Below are 22403 nucleotides of genomic sequence, written 5' to 3' on the forward strand. Positions count from 1 at the left end.
GCGGTCTCTACTAGGTATAATACACATGCAAATTAATTTATCTACATGCGATACAATTCATGTCATCATATATCATATATTAAAATTGACCACAAGTATGCTTCAATGATAAAAGTTGGCCAAGTATTTCATATGCATTTGAGAGAGTAACATTCTTCTTTCTTAATTGTATTTTTACTAGTAAAATTCTTAATGAATAAAACAAAGCCACCTCAAGAAATGAATCCTTCTTAAATTTCAATATTTGAGGGTGTTATTCTCTTGATTTTGTTGCCTCAAAGATTTTTGCAAATCCGATTACAAAAGAACCAACATGTCAAAATTCCACACAAAATTCAACCCCCCAAAAATTAAATAAAATCATGGCACAAAGAAACATTACAAAAAGATGGAAGTTCTCAATAAAATAAAATAAAATGAAACTTAACAAAAGTGTAGGTTTAGCCGAACATGAGCACAATCAAGTATAGAGGTAAGAGAAGAAGAATAAGTACCCTGCAAGGTATGAAACCCATGTATCTCTAAACACACTACCCCCATTAAGTCATGTGCCATCACAAAAAGACAAACTAAGTGCAAATTTTTGCCCTCAAAACCTCCTTCTCTCATTGCAAAACAAACAATAATATCTATCTTATAAAGGAAAATATTTTTGAATTGGTTCTAAGGAAAAAAAGAAACAAAAGGAAAAGGTTCTAAGGAAAAAAAAGAACAAAAAGTAATTTTTTTGAATTATTTAATTAAAAATGAAAAGGGAAATTATCTAGTAAAAGATTATGAATTAATACAAACAATTTAAATAAATCATCCAAATTTTATTTAAACTAGGGTATTTTATTGTGTTTATAGAAAATTTAGTATCTTCTGTTTCAGGAGTACGGTTGAGGATCATAATCAGACACTTCTTCATAGTTTTCCCCAAGTCACTTTATGTTGCCTTAGACATCTGTAGTTAAGTTCCTTTTTGATTCTTGATGTTTGAGCTCCAAATTGTGCATACAGGTGCCTGTTAAATACACTCTAATGCTTAAGTCAATATTTTAGCAGATCAATTATCATAGTAATGTCTTAAATTCACAATAAATGTAATTATCTACCTCCTTACCTTAGACTTGTATTTATAGTTTTGAGATGGGCTTATGATTAGCAGATTCATAATTATGGCCTAAGTTTAATAAGTACGACTTATTTTTAAGGTTGATTATAGGTTGTGCTTAAGTCTCCTTAGGATTTGTGGCCACTTGGTCATCCTATTCTCCTAGCTGTTCTCTTGGCCGATTGGCCGTAGTGTGTATGGTGTAAGGAGAATGCAATGGTGTAGGGTGTAAGGAGGGTGTAGGGTATATGGTGTATGATGTAAGAAAGGTGTAAAGTGTATGGTGTAAGAATGATGTATGATGAAAGGAAGGTGTTTAGTGTAAGTAGGGTGTAGGGTGTAAGGTATACGAAAGATGTACGGTTAAAGGATGATGTAAGGTGTAAGGGTACAATGTAGGGTGTAGGGTGTAAGGTGTAAGGTGTAGGGTGTAGGTTGTATAGCTTAGAGTGTATGATGTAATGTGTAGGGTGTGAGGTGTAATGAGGGTATATGGAGTAAGGAGGGTGTATAGTGTAATGTATAAGGTATATTGTGTAGGGTGTAAGGAGGATTTAGGGTGTAAGGAGGGAGTATGATGTTAGGAGGGTGGAGTGCGTATGATGTAGGGAGGGTTTAATGTATAAGGAAAGTGTAGGGTGATAAGAGAGTGTAGGGGGTAAGGTGCATAGTGTAGTATTTAAGGTGTAGGTGTAAAGAGAGTGTAATGATGGTGTAAGGAAGGTGTAAGGAAGGCTTAAGGAATATGTGAGGAAGGTGTGAGGAATGTGTAAGGAAGGGTTAAGGAAGGTGTAAAAGGGGGTGGTATGTAAGGTGTAAGGAGGTGTAAGTTGTAAAGTGTTGGTTGTGAGGAGTTTAGTGTATGATGTAAGGAGAGTGTATAGTTTAAGGAGGGTGTATGATGAAAACAGGGTGTAAGATGTAATATTTAGGGTGTTTGGTGTATAGTGTATTATGTTTGATGTATAGTGTAGGGTATAGGGTGTAAGATTTACAATCTAGGGCACAAGGTATAAGGTGTAAAATGTAAGGTATGAGGTGTAGGGTGTAAGGAGGGTGTAAAGTATAATGAGAGTGTAAGGTGTAAGGAGGGTGTAAGGAAAGTGTAAAGAGTTTAAGGAAGATGTACAAAAGGTTTAAGAATGGTGTAAAGAGAATGTAAGGAGGGTGTAGGGTGTTAGGAGGGTGTTAATGTGTAAGGTCTAAGGAGTATCAAGGTGCAAGAAATATGGTGTAAGGTATAGGGTATAGTGTATAATGCCCCAGCAACTTACAGGGACTGCTGACTACCCCCACACATCAACACGAGGCTTTCCAGTGTGCTTTGTCCTCACTCACACACTTTCTGAGAAAACTTCCCAGAAGGTCACCCATCCCATAATTACTCTAGGCTAAGCACGCTTAACCAAATTTCTTATGAGTTAGGCTACCGAAAAGCAAATGCATTTGTTTATATGAGTAGCCAAATCAATTCCTTTAAGCTACCCTTCAACTGTATAGTCCCATACCTATACAGTCTCCAGATCCCTCTCATTTCGGTGTATGTTCAATTCGTCCATGTGCCCCTTCCACTCGAAGCCTGCTAGGAGCCGCTCCTTGTCCGTGCCCCTGCACCATGCCTCTTGCACCGACGATCACTCCCCGCCCTCGTCAGTGCCCGGGTGTCACATGCCCACCAGCTTCCGCATGGTTCGTCCTCGAACCACACCGTACTGGGAGAGGCTAGGCTCTGATACCATTTGTAATGCCCCAGCAACTTACAAGAACTGCTGACTGCCCCCACACATCAACACGAGGCTTTCCAGTGTGCTTTGTCCTCACTCACACACTTTCCGAGATAACTTCCTGGAAGGTCACCCATCCCATAATTACTCTAGGCTAAGCACGTTTAACCATGGATTTCTTATGAGTTAGGCTACCGAAAAACAAATGCATTTGCTTTTCGGTAGCCTAACTCATAAGAACTTCATGGTTAAGTGTGCTTAGCCTAGAGTAATTATGGGATGGGTGACCTTCTGGGAAGTTTTCTCGGAAAGTGTGTGAGTGAGGACAAAGCACACTGGAAAGCCTCGTGTTGATGTGTAGGGACAGTCACCAGTCCCTGTAAGTTGCCCGGGCGTTACATAGTGTGTATGGTGTGCGGAGACTATTTGGTCTGCGGTGTAAGGAGGGTGCGTAGTGAAAGGAGGATGTATGGTGTAAGGTTTAGTGTGTAGGGTGTAAGTTATAAGATGTATGGTGTAAGGTGTAGGGTGCAGGGTGAACGATCTAAGGTGTAGCGTGTGGGGTGTGTAGGGTTTGAAGTGTAGGGTGTAAGGAGTGTATAAGGAGAATGTAAAGAGGGCGTACGAAGTGTGTAAAAAGAGTGTAAGAAGGGTGTAAGAAAAGTGTAAGAATAATGTAGAGTGTAGAGAGGATGTAAGGAATGTGTAGGGTGTGAGGAGAATGTAAGTAGTAAAGTTTAAGGTATAAAGTTTTGGGTGTAAGGTGTAGTGTGTAGGATGTATGAAGAGTTGTATACGGTGTAAGGAAGATATAGTGTGTATACTATAAGAAAGATATATGAGGTAAGATATGATGCATATAATATAAAGTATAAAGTTTAGAATATATAGTATAAGATGTAAGGAGGGTGTATAATTTAGGTTGTAAGGTAGAAGGAGAATGCATCTAAAAGTCATGTTAACTTTCAAATTGATTAGTCTAAAAGTCATGTTGACTTCAAAACTAATTAATTTTTTGTATAAAAGAATTTATAAATTGTTAGAATCTAAAAATATCTTTCAAAATTACCTAATTTACAAGTGAAATATAATTTCAATCCAAAGATACTTATAAATTACACAATAGTATTTTTTATGAAAAAATATATTTTAAACTGTATACAATAGAAGAAGTCACAGTTACGAAATAAAAAAAAAAATGTTTAATTTTTTAATCTTTTAGCTTCCACATTGTCACACCTAAAGGTCAAAATTGAATTCCGATGCAATCCAAAAACAATTTTAAAAATAATAAAATGTTTTATACTTATAATTAATGTGATAAAAATTAGTCATTTGATTTGACTCATCACCGATTGACTATTTAATAACCAACCTAATCTAGCTTCCTAGTTAAAAACTCAAAAAAATTATGGTAAATTAAACGAATTAATTCATTAACTCACTTATTTATAATATTTTTCTTAATTCCAAATATAATATCTTTTTTAATTTAAATCTAGGTAAATTTAAGTCTGAAATTATGTTAAACTTTAAAAACAATTTAAAATAAGAAATATAATATAATATAAAATCATTTAAATTCCAAATACAATCCAAAATAATAAAAAATATTAATAATTTTTATATTATAAGATTAGAATCTTAAATATATAAATTCTCAACATTGTGTTCTCCGAAAACATTTTCTTTTTTATCCCATCTATAATACAATAAGGCTCTAAGAATCAGATTAACATACAAGTTTCAACGTGTTTTAACAATACTATTTACAATGATGATGCAAAAGAAAAATAAGGGTGCAGAAAGAAATCCCTTGCTTTTAAATATAATAAATACTAAACCTATTGTACCTAGCAAGGATTCATATTCGTTAGCCTACGAATTAATTAATTATACCTAGCAAACCAATGTCAAGCATAAAATTAGTTACTGTCACATTATTGTTTTACAATATCTAATTACAAAGGAAATGAAATTTCGGGGACCCAAATACTACAAAGATAGAGTATGGTATTCTGTGCTACTACAATCAACAATTCCTATCAATCATGCTAATCTGGGTTAAAATCAGATGTTCTGGAAAAGCTCATGTACATTCCCAACGATTTCTAAATCTATTTCTTCCTGGAACACATCAGCCTCTACAATTAATTTACATATAATCACAGTGGATCTAGTATGATACAGTCTACTGAGCTCAGTTTGGCTGTCTTTCCTCTCTAACCAATGAGCACTTTTCACTATCATTGTATATATAACGCGTACTCAAGATTTCTCTGACTGCTTGGTGAGCTCTTTATCGGCAAAGTGAAGAAGTCTTCTTAGTCTTAGAACCATGTCACAGTGGAAGGGAAGCGCAGTCCGCCGCTCTAAGTATACGGGACTCACTGTCATCCAAGACAGGGCATGAAGCTCTGCTGCAATAGACTCCAGAACCAAGTGCGTCTCAATTTCAAAATCTTTAGCTTCCCAGCTTAAACTTCTACCAGCTTGTTTGTTAATTCCTCGGACCACTTTCTCTTGGGGGATGTTAGTACCTCCATAATAATCAATGAGGCTCACTGAAAGTATAGAGGGCCATTCTTCCTTTAGGTTGCTTCTGTAGTCCTTCCTCATGGAAGGTACAGCTTTTGAAACCACAAATCCAGTAGAGAGAGGAAGAGCGGAACCCTTGCTGTGAAGCAGATGAGCCAGTGGTGGTGACTCTGCTGTGAGGCACGTGGGGAGTTGAAGAACTGTCGGAGGAAGAAATCGCATGCTTGGAGAAGGAATTAGAATGTATGCAGAAGACGTAGAACCAAGAGACTTCACTGGAGTGAAACCTTCGATGTAACCTGCAATAGACAAACCACTACTCCTTTCAGTTCCCCTCCAAAAAGTTATTGCTACAATACTTACATGAGTTACTTAATTATGAATATTCAACTATTAGCTACCATTAGAAAAAAAAATTTTGTATCGTAGTAGCTTTGCAGAATACTAATTTCATCTTCCGATGCCAATATATCTACAATTAAAACTTTTATCCAGAAATCCTAAGTTGAGAATCATGATGAAGAATACTCAACTGAATCTCCTTTATTGCCAAAACAGGTTTTTGGTGTATTGGTGCAATGCAACTTTAAAAAATGCAATTTTTGTCATGAATGTGGAGCTATACCAAAGTTATTCTTTTGGAGGAAAAATAGTAATGATTATTGTTAACGTAGACGCCGTTAGGATTACCTGAGATGATTTGGACAAAATAATTAGTTGAATGCTTTCCTTCGACTTTGAGATTGAAGGCCTCAAGTACTTAAATTTTGGGGATGGGGTTTGCAAGATCACAGAAAGTAATGGTTGTCATAGAGAGTATATTTTAGATCTTCTCAAATAAATTGAGATGATGGGTTTCAGGCACGCAGAAACTCCTAGAGTATAGATCCTAATAAAGAGCTTGGAGGTAAAGACAAGCGTGATCTAGTAGATACCACTAAATACTAAAGATGACAAGGAATGTCAGTGAATCATATTGAGCTCTCCACATGAACATCTTGAGGAAGATTACAGAATTTTTAGGTAATAAAAAGTTCTAGGAGAAGGGGACTTCTTTTTGAGAAAATTGGGCGGCAAGGCTTATGATAGAATTGAAGTTTTCACGGGTGCCAACCACTAGATCCATGCCTGACCTAAAGTCAACATCTGGCTATTGTACTTTTGTTCAGGGAAATTTGGTTACTTGGAGACGCAAAAAAAATTGTAGCCAGTAGCACAGAGATTAAAATATAAGGAAATGGCACCAAATAGTTAGAGAAATGTTATGGCTAAAAGGAATTCAACAGTTACAACTTCCTATCACTCTTCCATGAAGTTGTACAATGATAACAAGGTAACAGTCAGTATTTCTCCGAAAATTGTTCTACATTTTCCGAGCAAGCATGTCAAAATTGATCGACATTTTAAGAAAGGGAACGCGTACATATCACTTGTTCCTACTTCTAGTAAGTTGAATACATTCTTATGAGAGGTTTTCTTAGAACAAATTTTTATCTCTATAAGCAAGTTGGACTTGGACACGTATGTACCTGCTGAGAGTTGTATGCATTTTTATTTTAATTTAAATTTCAAAAAAGGATTCTAGAAGACTATTTAGTTAGTTAGTTAAGATCAATTAATATTACTTATTCAAATCTGGTTTGATTCTATTCTCCTTTATTTTCTACCCTATCTTTATATTCATTTTGTAATCAGGATGGGTAGGATGTCTCCTAGCCACTCTATAATTTCTAATGTAATTTGGAATAATGTATAGAAATAAAGAAAATTTCCCTCTCCTAAAATTAACACCAATCTCTACCAATTTGAGAGGTCAAAGAATTTAAAATTATTAGACAAGATTGGACTCCTGTTTTATTACTTTATTATGCCAGGTATGAATCTAACTAAATATTTTGATGGTCATCTATAATTATTAATAAAGAATATTATTCTTGTAACTACTATTTTTTAGCGTTTATATTGTTACCCTTGTGAATGCAACTCATCTTATTTATTTCATTACTTGTGTAAAAATTACCTAACCATTAATAATAAGGAGTTTTAGTAACCGATTCTTTTGTAGATACATTTTTTTACTGCTTATGTTTCAGTTTAGTAATTATTATAATGTTTAATTTTTTAATTATGACAAAAAATTGGACATACTCGCTCAAAGGCATGGGTTTCCACTTGTACTTTACAATTAGGATATGACAAACACTTTCACTCAGCTATAGTGTGGGTTACTAGATCTAGGTAAGGGTATCCAGGTATTATTAAGAACACACAGACATTGACACTAAATTTTCCATCCAAGCAGATTGGGCCTGTGGTGAGGTATGTTTACAAATGAGTATCGGGACAAAATACTACAATACCCTATGCAAACCCTTTCCATTAAAGATGAAACTATTATCAGACGTGTTTTGGTCTGTAAAGGTTTCTGATGGTTTTGTTAGGCCATAACAGCTATCAGTTAACTGACAGTTGATATAAGCTTGTATAAATGTATACCTCAGTATTTCCTTCACTGATTGTAACATTTATCATAATCCCAATTTCAGCTTGTGTTGCAAAATTTTCAGAATCTAGTATCACCTTTCTCTCCTATATTTTCTTTCATTTTCTCATATCATCTATTCTTGTGCCCCTACTCATCATCCATCAGAACAACTCTCATGAATGCAATTTAACAAAATAGAATTTGAAATAATTGTAGCACAGAAAACTCACCAGGAGTGGAGGAATCTGCTGGGTGAACTAGTTGTAATGTATGGTCCATGGCAACTGCAACAAAACTAATGCTTTGTGCCCAATGAAGCAAACCCCTTGAATTGTCAACCATAGAATGTCCACCCATGAGCTGCTTTCTTGCAGCAGGTTGCCCTAAATTGCCTTTCAAAAAACCAGTGGATTTGGTATGGGGGCTGTACAAGGGACTAGGAGAGGAAGGAAGAGTTCGTTCTGGGATCAAACTCATGTCTTGTTGTTGCAAAGAAGAACCATTACTCGTTGCAGACAACCCATCAGACATAGATTTCCGCAATTGCAGAGGCCATCTCTTCATCTCAGATACACCAACTGAATAAATGGCTTTCTGCCATTCTGTTTGAAAAAAATAATCAAGGTAAAAATGCATGTATAGAGGTAGCAATAAGATGCAAACGAAAATTAGCTTCTCAATCTAAAGTGGCGAAAATATAAATAAAGCTAATTTACTTTTGATGAATGTAAATATGCCAACAAACCATGCACCATTGTAAGTGTTTTATTTACTTTTTATTACTTTTTAAATCCCACAAAGCAAAGTAGCCAGCTCAAAAAACATAATAGTGGTATAACACACTGCGGAATAGCCAGCATTGTTATTGGTTAATTATTATTTAGTTTATTATATTTTTATTACTGCTATTGTTAAATATTGTTATATTCAGTTTCTATTGTCATTTAGTTTATCACGTCATATATTATACTCAAAGTATGTAATGTTTTATTTACTTTTTATTACTATTACATTGTTTATTATATTACATGTGCATTAAATAATTTATCATATTTTATTACTATTTAGTTTATTTATTATATTATATGCATAATGAAATGCTTTCTTTTTGTCAAAGTCAGACTCAAAATAGAGTCACGAACAAACAGAAAAAGGAGAAAAAACACCCAAAAATGTTTTTGGCAAATTGGCCTAATTCTCCAAATCCCAAACTTCCTTCACTAAAAGCCTAGGAGTCTACCGTAACCCAGTGCCGTTTCCATGAACTTAGAAGAGCTCAAAAGAACTATGCAGCCATGGACAGACAAACAGGCCGCAACAGATCACAGAAGGAAAAGGGGCAGAAGAGGCTGTTATAACGAAAAAGTTTGAATAGAGCGTCCAATTCCCACCATTCCATGCGATGCACACTGAACTGTACCATCAAGTCATCGTCCCTTGTGGCCTGTAGCCACTCCACTCCGCCATGGCACTTTAGCCTAGCTGTAGCATGCTATTCTCATCCATGATAACTTGAAGATTGGAACAGCTTGAGCATGATCTAAACCCAGAAGTTCAAATACATCTAGGACAATACTTCAAACTAAAGGCAAAATTCTTCTTCATCAACAAGTTATAGAGATCATTTTGATAAACTAAACAGTGAATAGCTCAATCATATGAACAGAACAATATTAAAGTATACAAAAATGCAAGACGCTGTTCCAACCAACACATCACAGGTTGAGGTGAATAATAATAGTAATAATAAGTGAATTACATCGATACCCCATTCTTTGTTCAAATTGTACACGGTACTTTTACCCTTTTAACCTCTACAATAATCCTTCTTAATCCCCATAAGAGGAGTCATTATAAATGTTACAAAGGCATAGGCGTGTGGAATATAAAGAACCACAAGGGGTGTGGATGTTAGTGTAATTTTCTCAATCAATAGGAATTAGTTAAGAAACTTGAGATTAAAACAGAAAATATATTTCTAGAGAGCTTACTCGATCTCTCTCACAATCTTCTATTTATAATAAAAAACTGATACAAGAGTACATGAAAGATTAAGGGAGTGCACTAAACACCAAGGTGTAGAACTAGGTACTACTATAGGTAAAACTAATGAATAATTAGCACACTACACCCTAAGTAGGTTTAATGATGATAATTCTAACATTTTTCCTCAACCTGGAGCATATAGATTGTATGTACTAAACTTGGAACAAATAAACTCAATCTGAGGACTCCTTAATGACTTGGTCAACACATATGCAAGTTGGTCATTTAATCCAACAAACTTAGTACATATTTCTTTTGTCAACAACTTTTCATGAACAAAATGACAATCAATTTCTATATGCTTAGTTCTCTCATGAAACACTAGATTGGATGCAATGTGGATAGTAGCTTGATTGTCGCAAAATGACATCTTCATAGTCTGAATGTCACAAAAGTTAAGCTCTAAGGAACTGCTTCATTCATATAAGTTCACATGTTAAGGATGCGATTGCCCTATTCGGCTTCAGCACTTGATTGAGCTACTACATTTCGTTTCTTACTTTTCCATGAAATAATGTTTCCTCCCAAGAAAACACAATATCCATTAGTAGACCATCTATCAATAGGCAAACCTGTCCAATCTACATCACCCAAAGACCTGAATGCTTCCTTTATCTCTGGGAGCTTTTTTGATATACCTTAGAATGTAAATGATAGCATTCCAATGGTCAACACAAGGAACCTGCATGAACTGGCTAACCACTCCACCTGCAAAAGATAGATCTAGTCTTGTAATAGTGAGATAAATCAGTTTTCCAACCAACCACCTATACCTCCCATGAATCAAAAAATAATTCAACTTCTTCTGTTGTTAATTTTTGATTTGGGTCCATAAGACTGTCTACCAGTCTACAATTAATCATGCTTGTTTTTTGTAATATATTAAGAGCATACTTCCTTTGAGAGATTACAACTCCATCTTTTGACTGAGCTACTTTAATGCCTAAGAAGTATTTGAGACTTCTAAGATCCTTGATTTGAAAATGTCTATATAAGTACTCCTTCAATTGAGATATTCCAACCGTATCATTTCCTGTAATGACTATATCATAAACATATACTATTAAGTAAGCACAGTTCCCAAAAGATGTATAACAATAAAAAACCGAACAATGGAGCTAAACTTTCCAAACCAAGCATGTCATGATTGCTTAAGGCTATATAGAAATCGGTGCAATTTGCATATACCAAACTCCCCCTGAGCAACAAACCTAGGAGGTTGCTCCATATAAACTTCATCCTCATAATCATCATGGAGGAAGACATTCTTGATATCTATTACAATGTGAGTTTAAGCCTAACTCAACTCCACAAAACCGGCTTGTAAGGTGAGGTCTGTACCCCACGTATATATTATAAATTGGCCTTATCTCTAATCGATGTGGGACTTCCAACGCACCCTCCTCACGCCGAGGTATATACATCTTGAGCGTGAAACTAGATATTAATGGGTGGTTCGATAACAGCTCAATAACGGGTGAAACAATGTGCCCAACAAATATCGCTAGGATAGGCTCTAACCATAGCTCTGATACCATGTTATAAATGGGATTTAGGCCTAACTCAACCCCACAAAACCGGCTTGTAAGGTGAGGTCTGCACCCCACTTATATATTATAAATTGGCCTTATCTCTTGTCGATGTGGGACTTCCAACATGTTAGAGATATTATATTTAGTTTATATTGTGTTTATGTTAATTAGGGAAACATAGTCCCTATATGTTTATTAGGCAAACATTGTCCTTATTTTATTTTATTTTATTCTTACATATTCATTTGTATTTGGGCTTAGCCCATATTTCTTCTATTATAATAGAGAACCCTATGTGTGTATTTAACACGGGAGATTTTCCCTCATCTCTTTCACTATTTCACAATATCCAATCGATGAAGTGACCAGGTGACAAATTGTTAAAATTGCAAAGAGGAGAATAGTAGTCATCTTGGTTATAGGATAGAAAGTGTCACAATAATCAAGACAACAGAGTGTACCCCTTTGCAACAAATCGGGCTTTAAGCCGATCAATTTCACCATCAGGACCGAATTTAATTGCATACACCCGAATTTAATTGCATACACCCATCGGCAGCCAAATGCCTTTTTGCTTGGCAGAAGGGGCACGAGCTCCCAGGTATTACTATGGTCAAGAGCTTGCATTTCTGCAACCATAGCTTGTCGCCATCCAAGAGAGCAAGTGCTTCATTCAGATTTTTTGTTATAACCACAAAAAACACCAGGGATAAAAGAGAATAATAGGAAGGCGACAATCTATTATAGTTAAGAAAATTATAAATGGGATATGGGTTTCGAGTGAAACGAGTACCTTTTCTGAGAGCAATGGGCCAACCAGAATAAGCTTCATCAGGAGGTGCGATATGAAGTGACAAAGGAGAAGAATCTGAAGTAGAGGATTCACCATTTTCTCAAAGAGGTGGACTATCCATCGAAGTCCTGTGTTGGAAGATATCAATATGTGGAAAGAAGGGTGCAGGAGGACTTTGATCAAGTCTTTGATTGACAAAGACATTGGAGATATTGGACTCAACCATTGGAATATGAAGGACCTGCTAGAGGATATGAACATCATGAACAAATGAAGAGAAGTGAAGAGTCTATCCATAGAATTCAACATTGACAAACATGTAGTACTTCTTGGTTTCAAGACAATAATACTGATATCCTTTTTGGAGTCAAGAATAGCCCAAGAAGACACATATAGCACGAGCAAAAAACTTGTCTAGTCCTAAAGACATGTCATGAAGAAAGGGACTTTATGATTGAGAGAGGAGAAGGGCATACTATTAATAAGAAAACATGGAGTTAAAATGACATCCTCCAGGATAAACAGGAATATGGACACCATGCAAAAGGGTACGAGTAGTTTCAATCATGTGTCTATTTTTTCTTTCTAATATACCATTTTGCTACGGTGTATGAGGACAAGTAGACTGATGTAATATACCATGGCAAGTCAAGATTACAAAAAAGGTGGATGAGAAATACTCTTTGGCATTGTCACTTCTTAAGATTTTGATTACTTGACCAAATTGATTATTGATTTCATTCAGAAAGGATGTAAACATGGGTAACAATTCAGAATGGTCTTTCATTAGATAAACCCAAATACATCTTGAATATTCATCAATGAAGGTAACAAAAAACCTAAAACTAAAAAAGGAGATGCGACTAGGTCCCTAGGTATCATAATAGATAATCGAGAAACTAAAGTTACACATTGATTCAAACCTTTTAAGAAAGGTAGATCTAACATGTTTTCCTAGTTGAGCCATTTGCAAGGGTTATGAAATGACGTTTTTCTTGAAAGGAAACGATTGAGAACAAAGAGGTATTACCAGAAATGTGATCAAAAGCACTTAAGTTAATTACCCGTGAATTTTGACCTTCCATGGATTGAGAAATGCAAGTTGTTGATGTAATGGGAGACTGAGATGTTTGTGCCAAGCTATTAGACTTTAACTATAGATACTCTTGATATTCATCCTTAATGAACTTGGACTTGGTAGTTTTAGCCTTCAAGATATTGACGATTTTGGAAGGAAAACCATGCAAGGAGTAGCAATTCTCTTGAGTGTGACCCATCTTTTTGCACATTGAGGACATCCCTAACCTCCTCGACCAACTCCTCTGGCCACATCCTCCTCTTCCTCGTGTGGCAACCATGACATATGATTCCATTAGATCATGAGCTTCCTGAGTTTGAGGCACTGAGTAACGAAGAAGGCGTGTGGTCAAGGTTTCTATGGAAGGGACCTCATAACTAGTCAAAAGTTGAACTCTGATATGATCAAAGTTTGGATGTATAACATGAAGGATCAACACCAAATAATATTTGTCCATTTTCTTCTTGATATCCTCAAAGAGTCCACTTCCAAAAACATCCTCATTTCTTCGACACTAGATTAGGCTTCAGTCATGAAGAACACCATATCATGGTCTCCATTTTAAGAGATGCAAGCTTGGTTGTCGTGTCATAAACACGTTGAATATTGTTGGCATAGATGCTTTGAGCTTTCTTCTAAAAGGAGTGACAAGTTTTGGAAGTTCTAAGAGACATAAGAAGTTTGGGTTTCACAAAATTGGAAATCTACTAATTTCCACTAATTGGCTTTTACAGCAGGTACATGGCTACCATATTGCTCAAGGTGATCATAATGTCCTTGGTCAAGAAACCACATTTTGACGACAATAGACCAAGATATTACTTCTCAAAAGTAATTGAGGGACTTCCAGAGAATGAAATGACACTTCCAAATGCCATTTTTGATCAAGGGACAAAGAACCAGCCAGGAAAACCTTAAAATCTAGGTGACTTTCCACAAGGGTGGCTTCTAGACATTATCGAAATAAAGTTTTGAGGGTCAGAATGGAGAGAGGAGGGTCCTGCAACAACCATGGTGGCACAGTGATGTTCTGACGAGCAAAAGACGGTGCATGGCAGAGAACCGGACCTTGACACCGAAGGGGGATGGTCATCGCTTGGAGAGACGATCTAGATCCGATAGTCGTCGAACGAAACTGCAATGGTAAACGACGGCGAATAGCGACAAAACGATAGAGAACAACGACTAATAGTGTTGAACAATTGCAAACGGCAATGGACAACTGCAAATAGGGAGTGGACAATTGCGAACAGCTGCAAACAGCACTAGATAGATGCTAACAACAATAACTAATGCCGGTGGATAAGACGAGACAGAAACCAAAGCGGGATCAACCCATCTAATACCAACTTGAGATTAAAACAGAAAATATATTTGTAGAGGGCTTACTAGATCCCTCTTACAATCTTCTATTTATAATAAAGAACTTATACAAGAGTACATGGAAGATTAAGAGACTGCACTAGACACCTAGGTGCAAAACTAGGTTCTACTACTATAAGTACAACTAGTAAAAAACTAGCACACTACACCCTAGTAAACTTAATGATGATACATAAATGTAATTATTCTAACAATATCTATCTCAACTTTGTTTAGTTTTTGTGTTTTAGTCTTCGACACTATACTATCTCACTACTCTCCCATTTCCTTTCTGTTGTTCAGTCTCTTGATTCTTTCTCAGCTTGGATCAGTTGTGTTTTCTTATCACATGAGCAGATCTCTCTTGGTATCTTTCTCAGCTTTGTTCTGTTTTGTGTTTTAGTCTTGGACACTTTACTATCTCACTACTCTCCCATTTCTTTTCTCTTGTTCAGTTTCATTGATGTGGTTGGTGCAAGCTACAAATGAGTGGGTTGGATCATATTAGGGTTTTAGTTTTTTTACTCCTCTTTTTATATTTTGGACTGTTAGACCTCAGTTTAAATCCAACAACTTTCTTTTGTAAAGCATAATATATAATATAACTAACTAGAGTAATGATAAGAGGATAGTAATTAGAGCAAAATATAATAATATAGTATGATAATCAAGTAATAATAATAATAATATAGTAAAAAATATAAAATTTTATTTACAGCATCCTATAATATTGAATTATTATGTTATTTGTAGGTATATTATATTTTTTAAACCTCACACTCTAGATGTCTAAAGTATGCCACGGCAATGACATTTTGTGGATAAGCCATGCCCAAAATTTGATGTGCATATAACATAACCCACAGGATAAGAGGCGGTGATAGAAACCATACCAAGATACTCGAGCTCATAAAACCCTCCAATGCGTGCTATCACAAAATCTCGAGGTCTTGCAAGGCCAGGGTCACAAGATTGAATTATCAGACAACCTTGCTGAAGAATTTGTACAAATAGGCACTGCAGTCCCTTCGTATCCTGCCTACTGCTTATACCACCAAAGGGGAAAATGTTACAGTCCAGCAATTCTCCCCTCGAATCTGTCCAGATGCATACAAGCCAACGCCAGTCCTCTGTCCATCCATAGCAACAATGTAGGCTTGCAGGAGTCTTCGGATCAGACCCAGATCCATCAGTGCTTGAAGCAGACTCCACACTTCCTGCTGTACTTGTACTCTGTACATAGTTACCACTACTGTCATCTACCAATGCCTTGGAAGATTCTGAAGTGGGACTACCAATAACTGAAATACCACTTTCAAGAGAACCTGGTTCTGCCAGAATAAAAAGGGGTTCAAACATGTAACGAATTTCATCAAGGAGAAAAATATCTCCAGTTCTACTTGGATCACAGCTCAATCCCCCAGTCCTTGTTGGCTGCCAAGAATTATCCCAAGTACCAGGCCTCAAGCTAGCATCAATGTCACCCTCTCTTGGAAGAGAATGTCCTGCCATTCTAGGACCAACACAATCTTTCCACATCCCAGAAATGGGAGAAGGCAGCTGCGTCAAAACAGAATGAGATCTACCAGAAAATGCAGACTGAGAAAAATCACTAGAGATTCCACGTGAAATTCGACGAGCCTTGCAGTACACAGTAAAAGCAGTCTCTTTTAAAATGACAAGTTCGCTGACAGATGGGCTAGTGACTCTGAAAATGGCATCCACAGTAACAATCTGCAAGACCAATTTTGGAATACTAAACCCTGAAAGCACAAGGACATTAGATGGAGAAGCCTCGTCCACAGCAGCCAAGCCACTTAATGCCTTTACAACCTGACTATGCAAGCTAGATTTCCTCTCTCTATCCAACTGTTGGACTACAGATCCAATCGCAACAGAAGATTCAATTACAGTTTGCAAAATTGCAGTGGGATCAGGAAATGGGCATACCACATAGATTACCTAAACGTGATGGGGTAAAGATGAGATCAAAAGCACCAATGCACATAAATTTACAGTACAAATTAGAGAAATATACTATAACAAAACTATTTTCTGTAATGAACAGTGTCATGCCATTAATACTTAAAACAACCAAGTTGTTAAAGCCTCGTCATAATTTGGACTGATCAGCACTTAGAGAACATAATAACCATTCAATCTACAAAATTTAGCCAATAAACAAGTCACTTACCAAGCATGAACTGTTATTTCCTTCGCCTGGATTTGTAGAAAAGCAAGAGCCAATTTTCAAACCTCTAAGTGCCTTTGAAAGAGACTTGAGATAACTAGTCAGATCCCAGCCATTTGATAATGATAAAAAATAATCACTTACTGAACCAACAAGAGATGCATTACTGCTCTCAATCTTCATTGATTGGGGGCAGTCAAGTAAAACAAAACCACAAGATGACAACTTTGAAGACTCTATCTCCATCTGATTCCCCAAGCCTTGGGGTGAATGAGTACCCAGCTTGCATGTCTCATACACTGAAAAGAATAAAAGAAAAATAAGACTAACAGAACAAACTAACAAAAAAAATCAGAGTGAAGGGTGAAACTTAAATAGCAGTCACAATGCACAAAAATCTAGAAGCAGAGCAGCTCTGGCACAGCAATCACCTGTAGTTACATTTAATTAGTACAACAAACAGAAAAGACCAGAAACACATAATCCTCAAAGCACTTCAAATAGCCACTACATCCATCAAAAAGATGACTTTTATTTCCAAGGAGACAAGATTCAACAACTCTGGTTTCTCCATTTTTTCTTCGGCCTCTTTTTTACTATCATTAATACATGATAGATAATTTGATACGAACACAAATTTGTTAAAACCAAGATATACCATAACATGTATCAAATATGCAATTTGTAAACATCATCAAATAGTCTTCATAGATAAATTGAATCATAGTTACCACTACTTACTTACCTGTTCCTAGCTGTTGAAAAAAGTCAGCAGCAGCAGAAGTAAGGGGATCAATGTCAGGGCATACGACATGATACGTAATCTACAACCAACAATTCAAATCATGATATTAATGAAATCATGCTTTTAAGCTCATACCCATTGGGTAAATAAATCAGAATATATGGTAGAGAAGGTTCTATTAATAACAGCAGCAATTAGAAATAATGAACTTACAGGTTTCTGTAGAGCATAGGGCTCTAGAGGAGCTTTTTCCCAATGCTGCAAGGAGTTTGCTGATGTTTTCAGCCAATCATCTTGATACCTATTAGACATGCTATGTATCAGTGGTTAACTAAATAACAAACTCCACAGTACAAGATATATCTTATCATGTTCAATATAAGACGGACAATATACCAGAAAATAAGCAAGTGATTAATCTAATGGGTTACTTTTAGCACTTAAAAATAAATAATTGAAATTTCTTACGGCCAAATACCAAGAGAGATCAACCAGTGTCTATTTTATACATAAATAAATACAAAGATATCCCGTGATTATAGGGATTACTAAACTAACTGAAGTAAAGCCTCAAATACTATAAAAAGGCTTGAACCCCAGGTAATCATGTATTAACTTACTTCTCTTTAAGCACAAATGACAAAAAGAATACCTACCCCACAAGTATAGAAGGAAATGGAAGAGCAATAAGAGTAGGTTTAAGTCGGGAACATGTTTGCTGCTCTGACTCCGTACTGCATAAATCTAGGCCAGATCTCCTTTGAGAATTCTCATCCACCTTAGCCCCATCCATCATATTGGAAACTGCACTAGCAACCAAATTGTATTAGCATCATGAACAAAAAATCCCATCACTAACGTGAACGCAAACTTCTACCCTTAATACTGGAAGATCCACCAACAGATGATTGGGATGGACTCATTGGTTCTGAAGAATCTCTACATTCATTATTGGTCGATTCTACAGAGACTCCATCAACTATGCTTCCAGTATCAACCAACGGATTGCATCCTTTGCACCAATCAGTTATAGATAATGGCCCTTCCAAATTGGAAAAAGCAGATTTCAATGCTGTTTTTATGTCAGACTGCAGCAAACTGATGACAGTGGATGCATGAACCTGCGAATTCAAAACACTGGAATATAAGTATAAAAAATGAAGCAAAACTCAATCAAAAACCCCATTGACCATTATTAGCCTACAGTTTTAAAATAAGCAACCCCACGAGATTACAACAAATATAAAACAAACTCATAAAAGTAGATTATTAAGAACATAATGTGAAGGATTCAATATAAAAACAGAAAAGAAAACTAAGATGACATTTTCATAAGAGGATCAACATCTTATCACGTCAGAAATAGAAGCATTTAATGGTTACTACTTTCAAGTAGTTGGTGTGTTTAGCTGAGGTCCATGTATAATGTATCTTAAGGAAGTAGTGATTTTTAATGATTCTCTTGAAATAATAGTTGTTATTTATTATCTTTTTAACACTAATAACTACTAATACTATTATTAATACCATAGATATTACAGTAAAAAGCTTATCTGTACCAGAAACACCATTTCAAAATATTGCAGCTCTTCTTAGAATGTCATATTTATGTCAAACTCAACTCTAAACTGGTATTTAACTTAAGCATGACATAGAAAGGTATATTTTCCAAATGCATTGTGTCTAATGCAAACCACAGAATATGTATTTATACTAATTTACAAAATCAATTATAATAAATTTCCAGCTAATAATCAGGAATCAATCATTCTAATTTCCTTAGAATATGTAACTGTTAATTTCCTACAAATATATAAAGAGCTAATTACATTTTAACACTCTCCCTCAAACTGAAGGATATTCGTCATATGAACTAAGCTTGTTACATATATACCCAACCTGAGGGCCTCTAACAAAGTGAAAACTAATCTCAATGTGTTTGATTCTTTCATAAAAGACCAAGTTTGATGCAATGCAAAGTGCAACTTGATTGTCACAAATAAGGTTTGTTTCATGGATGTCCCTTATTTTTAGCAGTAGTAGTAGTGCCTAAGCCACTCACGAGTGGTTGTTGCCGTAGTACGATATTTTGCTTTTGCACTAGATTTGACAACTATATTTTGCTTCTTGCTTCTCCATGAGATAAGTTTCCTCCGAAAAGAACATAATACCCAACAGTGGATCTTCTATATGATGATGATCTTAGTATTGCCTTTGTCTTTTCATACAATAATCTTCGTCTTGGAGCATATTTTATGCATAGAAGAATGTGTCACAGGCATCCTAATGGCTATGACAAGGGGCATTTAGAAATTAGCTAACACTAACCGCAAAGTAATGTCAGGTCTGGTGATGGTGAGATAGTTGAGTCTACCTATCAGGCAGTGATATCTTTCTAAGTCTTTCAATGGCTCCCCTAGAAGAAGCTTGATATTAGGATTCATAGGAGTATCACAAGGACGACAGTCCAACATACCAGTCAGTAAGAATGTCAAGGACATATGTCGATTAATGATAATTCCAAAAGATTCAACAACTTCAATGCCTAAGAAATATTTTAGAGGGCCCAAATATTTAGTACGAAATAGTTGTGAAAGGTGCTCTGAGTTGTCAAATTCCAACCAAGTTAAATGCACTTGCCGAAAGAAGAATGAAAGGAGAAGACAAAATGATCAACGTCATACCTAGTCATGCCAAATTGTATCAAGGCAAAATCAAAACGACCAAACCAAGCCCAAGGAGATTGCTTCAAACAGAAAGACTAATGAAGCTTACAAACACGACGAGAATCGCCAAGAGCAAGAAAACAAGCAAGCTGATCCATGTAAACTTCTTTCTAAAATTCACCATGTAACAATGCATTTTTAATATCTAGTTGGTGAAGAGACCAATGATGAATAGCAACCATAGTCAAAGAGAGATGAACAAAAGTTATTTTGGCCACAAGGGAAAAGGTGTCCCCATAATCTGGATAAAAGATCTATGTATGTCCTTTGGTAACCAAACGAACTTTTAATTGATCAACATGACCATCAAGTCCAATTTTCACTGTACAAACCCGATGACAGCCAACCATTTTCCTGCTAGAAGGTAAAGGAATAAGGTCCCATGTGTGATTGGAATGTAAGGCTTCCATCTCCTCTATCATTGCCTAGCGCCAGCCATTGCTTCACGCATAGTCTTAGAAATAGACACAAAACCTAAAGAAGAAATAGGACAAAGACAAACCATTATAAGTAATGGTAAAAGCATAAAGAGTGTTAGGATTATGAGAGGAAGAATACCTTTCCGTATCACAATACGAAGTTCAGAGGTAGGAGATGATGCTTGAGGATTAGTGGAGTAAGTCACAATTGGAGTTTCAAAACGTATGTGGTATCGAAACAATGGACATTAAGGAGAAGCCATTACCTAAACTGAAACATGAGAGACTTCTGAAGATTCTCTTGCAAAATTGACTTCCAATATAGTTAAAGTGTAGAAGGAAGTAGTCTCGAAAAAGATAACATCAACAGAAACTATATAGCGTTGAAGTTGAGGACAAAAACAATGATAGCCCTTTTTGAAGGCACAAGTAACCAAGGAAAATACAATTGAAAGATTTTTGGCAGAGAGAAAAGGGACTTGTTACCAAACATATGATCAGCGACACCGAAGTCAAGAATCCAAGGTCCAAGGGAGGATGACTCAAAAATACAGGCTACAGAATTATCAAACTGAGTAACGGTGGTGATAGGTTGTGTAGGTTGCATGGCTACCTTGTATTGGAGAAACTCAATGTAGGATCAACATAAATTGAAATCTCATATCATGCTTTCGGAGAAATGATCTGAGCAATATTAGTTGTCTTGGGTTGTTATCGTGATTTTGTACGACATTTTGCTCAATATGGCCATATGGTTGAGAAAAATTGCAATGAGGGCATTGACCATGAATTCCACTTTGTCCATCTCAATAGCAAGATTGGGAGTAAAAGGCAGATGCATCAATTGTAGGTATAAGAGATTGACCAAAAATGAGATTGACCAAACATGTGAGGAACTGAGTGGCGAAGTATTTATTTACTAACGGTGTGTGGACAAAGTCAAACTTAGGAGGAATTACAGCAAGTGCAAGAACCATAAAATCTTTCCATGTTGTTCAGCATGTTTGTTTGCATCATTAGTTAAAGGCATGAGTCAATGAAAATCAGCAATTAAGCAATCGAGCTTACCAAGATATGTTTGTATATCATGATTTTCCAACTTCACAATAATAAAGTTGGGGCAACATTGTAAAGGCGATGAACATCATTGAAGTATATTGTCTTGGCTTATACACCATAACATGTAGTAAACACATGGTATTGAGGCTGCAATTTGACATCAATGGAGAACCAGAGAACGCTACACAAAAAGGCATCAATTTTCATCCATTTGGCTTGATCATTACGGGAAAGTCTTTGGCCTATTAGGTCAAGTGGTCGGCACGACCTTGACCTTGAAACCATAGCTGGACAATAGCAACCCAGGAGCTATAGTTGCTCATCTCCATCAGTTTTTCACATGTAAATAATGAAACAATGGTAAAAGTCATTATGGAAGGGTTATTTGAGTGTGAGCTTTTGGAAGCCATGGGTAATGAACTTGAAATGGGGCTAAAACAGGATGCATGGGTGTGAGGAAGGAGGTAGAGGGCATGCTGACAAGTGGATCATGCCGAAAACAGGAAAGGTAAATGTAATTTGAGATAGGTGCGTGAAACACACGCACAAGACAGAGGTTGCATGTGCGGGCACTTGCACAACAGATTGGAGTGGCACACGAAGCATGGT

General features: G+C 36.2%; 1 protein-coding gene across 1 annotated transcript in view; it reads right to left on the reverse strand.

Moving 5' to 3' along the window:
• Window positions 1–4620: 4620 nt before the first annotated feature.
• Window positions 4621–22403, reverse strand: part of LOC106779636 (mediator of RNA polymerase II transcription subunit 13) — a 43025-nt gene continuing 25242 nt past the window's right edge. The window contains exons 16-23 of the mRNA XM_014667790.2: window positions 18468–18711; window positions 18247–18394; window positions 17804–17891; window positions 17591–17669; window positions 16849–17144; window positions 15548–16616; window positions 8074–8445; window positions 4621–5657 (exon numbers count right to left, since the gene is read on the reverse strand). Of these exons, the coding sequence (XP_014523276.1) occupies window positions 5089–5657; window positions 8074–8445; window positions 15548–16616; window positions 16849–17144; window positions 17591–17669; window positions 17804–17891; window positions 18247–18394; window positions 18468–18711 (2865 nt within the window). The 3' untranslated portion in view covers window positions 4621–5088. The remainder of the gene's footprint in view (window positions 5658–8073; window positions 8446–15547; window positions 16617–16848; window positions 17145–17590; window positions 17670–17803; window positions 17892–18246; window positions 18395–18467; window positions 18712–22403) is intronic.

Source organism: Vigna radiata, unplaced genomic scaffold, assembly GCF_000741045.1.
Source record: "Vigna radiata var. radiata cultivar VC1973A unplaced genomic scaffold, Vradiata_ver6 scaffold_368, whole genome shotgun sequence".
Taxonomy (NCBI): Eukaryota; Viridiplantae; Streptophyta; class Magnoliopsida; order Fabales; family Fabaceae; genus Vigna; species Vigna radiata.